The sequence below is a fragment of the Patella vulgata genome, chromosome 7 (assembly GCF_932274485.2).
Source record: "Patella vulgata chromosome 7, xgPatVulg1.2, whole genome shotgun sequence".
NCBI lineage: Eukaryota > Metazoa > Mollusca > Gastropoda > Patellidae > Patella > Patella vulgata.
The window spans coordinates 32,012,436-32,015,153 of record NC_065885.2 but is presented as its reverse complement, the minus strand read 5'-3'; the positions used below and the strand labels follow the sequence as shown (position 1 = coordinate 32,015,153).

Below are 2,718 nucleotides of genomic sequence, written 5' to 3'. Positions count from 1 at the left end.
GAATAATGTCTTGATCGGTTAAGTGGTAGTAACAGAGCAATAATATTGAACTAAACTAAAGTGGATCAACTGAATCATAAATTTCCTTTGCAAATTTGATGTTTTCCAGTGAATTAAACCAATCGTTAATAACAATATAACGATAAAGGTTCAAGAATATAGTTCACAGAATTTTATTTTTCTCTTCTTCTTAAAGGATGTTATTTTATTTTGTTCCACAATGAATTAAGTTATACCTAATACAAAATCTGATTAAAATCATAACATATTTTACCAAAATGGCAATTTTATTATAAGTTAATAAAATATTACATCAGTCAAGACATAACAACCGACAAGATATGATTAATGTGAATATTACCAATCTGAGATTCCCGAAAGTAATGGCAAATTTTCAAAAAAATATAAGAAACAAATAACCTATATTATATACATAAAGGTACAAATATTCAGCTATTTCGATTCATCAACTGGGATATGGTATCAGGTGTTAAGAGAGAGTATTCATGTCTAAAATTCCAACATAAGAGATAGCCTACTGTGAGAACACTATTTAGCTATTTTAACTCGTCAATTGGGATATGATATCGGGTATTTTAGAAAAAGTAATCATGTATTGCCTCGTGTACGACACTCGTTTTGATTTGGGCCTGAATTTCAACCGAAGGGGATACTGGGGGTGAGGGGGAAACTGCAGTGCCTTAAATACGAAAGTATTGTATTTTATTATTATTTAATTCCATGCATCTTTTTCTTGTATTTCAGGTGAGTAACATGTTTATAGTGAGTTTGGCTATAGCTGATTTAATTGTGGGATTATTAGTCATGCCAATCAGTGCCATCTACATCTTTACCTCGGACTGGTCGTTTGGTGTGGTTGTGTGTCAAGCGTGGATTGGAGTAGATTATATTGCCAGCACAGCATCAATTCTGAACCTTTTTATACTTAGTTTAGATAGATACTGGTCCGTTAGATCTCCATTAATATACCTTCGTAAACGGACCAAACGTCGAGCATTAATAATGATCTCCATAGTGTGGTGTGTGTCTTCGTTGTGGATAGTTCCAATCGTAGCCTGGCACCACATCGTTCGGCAAGGTGTGCGGATTGTGCCAGAAAATGTGTGCGATACCGAGTATGCTACTAACTCGGCTTTTAAGGTTATAACAGCCTTCTTCAACTTCTATCTTCCATTGGCTGTCATGTATTCATTGTATATAAAGATATTTCAGGAAATTCGTAAACGATCCGAATTCGAATTAGGACAAAGAAATATTGGTTCGAAACCAATTTCATATCAAACCGGTAACACGTCACATTCTGGGGAGGACAGTGAAATACCGGACAATACTTTCTCAGAGGATAATTACCAACACCATTGTTCCCAAGAAGAACAGCCAAATTCAACAAACGCTATCAAACGGGGTAATTCAAATAATAAAAATGTAAAAGGCTATAAAAATTTACGACTTATAGCAGTTCAAAAACAGATGGGAAGCGGTCGTGAAAATCATAACTCCAATCATTCATATAAAGTAGAATATGTTTATGACGAAACGGTAATGGATCCTCAAACAGAAAGAATAGAGAGATACTATTACGAAGAGCATCTGCCATTAACACAAAAACCATCATCTGCCTCATCATCCAATCACAAAACGCTTACACGCTCAGAAACCTCGCTTTCACAATCAACGTCATCCGCCAGTACGTTTGAAGATGTTCGGCCAGACAACGACAAGACAAAGGGAGAAAACTTCTCATTGATGAGTGGAATCCGCAGAATACGACAAGCAGAAAAACTGTTGGATAAAACCGTTACGGTGACATCGGAAAGGGGTAGTGACAAGGACAAAACATTGTTCGTTTTGCGGGATGATAAAAATCGACGGTTAACCGGTGTATTGAATATCAAAGATCGAATACGTAATTTAAGACAGACATCAGCATTAACTAAAGAAATTAAAGCGGCTAGACAATTGGGGGTTATAATGGGGGCGTTTACTTTGTGTTTTTTGCCCTATTTTATACTATTCCTTGTTGTGGCGTTTTGTGAGGGTTGTATAGACCCAGGCCTCTTGACGGCCATGACGTGGGTTGGCTATCTTAACTCAACCTTAAACCCATTTCTATATCCACTTTGTAATTTACAATTTAGACGAAAGTTTAGAAAAATGTTCGGTGTTCTTAACAAACAGCGCAACCCCGGACAGTATGATATCAATGACAGGAACAGTCTAACGAACGCGCGTTTCGACTGAAATTGTTGATGACTTTGTTCGCAGGGGTTTCCTTTACTGTAGACAAATTGATTTTTGTAAGATAAATCTATTAGTTTATCTAACTAAAAATAAGCCAACTCACTAGGTTTAAGACAAAATTAATAATATTTGAAGCTGAGATTTTAGAGAATACATGTAGTGTTATGTAGTAAAGAAACGTGTTGTGATTTGTATTCCCCATCTTTAAATACGTCACCGTCTCAGACTCATTCATATTCATTCACTAAACGCGGATACTTCGTGTGGAATAATGCATGGCGATATTGGAAAAAAACGAAGCTAGCTATATTCTTTAATGAAATGTAAGAATATACATGTAGTTGAAAATCAATAAAGATCGATAAGATGCTTTTTTTTATACGCCCATGTAGAAGTATACTGTCGTCACCTGCGTCCGTCTGCCTCATCATTCATTTGTCGGATTTTTTTAAACTC

At 35.8% G+C, this 2,718-nt stretch overlaps 1 protein-coding gene across 1 annotated transcript; it reads left to right on the top strand.

The window, feature by feature from the left end:
* Nucleotides 1–771: 771 nt before the first annotated feature.
* Nucleotides 772–2,409, top strand: LOC126826731 (histamine H1 receptor). Its single transcript, XM_050555762.2, has one exon. The coding sequence runs from the start codon at nt 775–777 to the stop codon at nt 2,260–2,262; it is 1,488 nt and encodes a 495-aa protein (XP_050411719.2). The 5' UTR covers nt 772–774; the 3' UTR covers nt 2,263–2,409.
* The last annotated feature ends 309 nt before the right edge of the window (nt 2,410–2,718 follow it).

Coding starts and splice junctions, on each gene's coding strand:
- LOC126826731 (XM_050555762.2), top strand. CDS start 775: ATGTTTATAGTGAGTTTGGCTATAGCTGATTTAATTGTGGGATTATTA.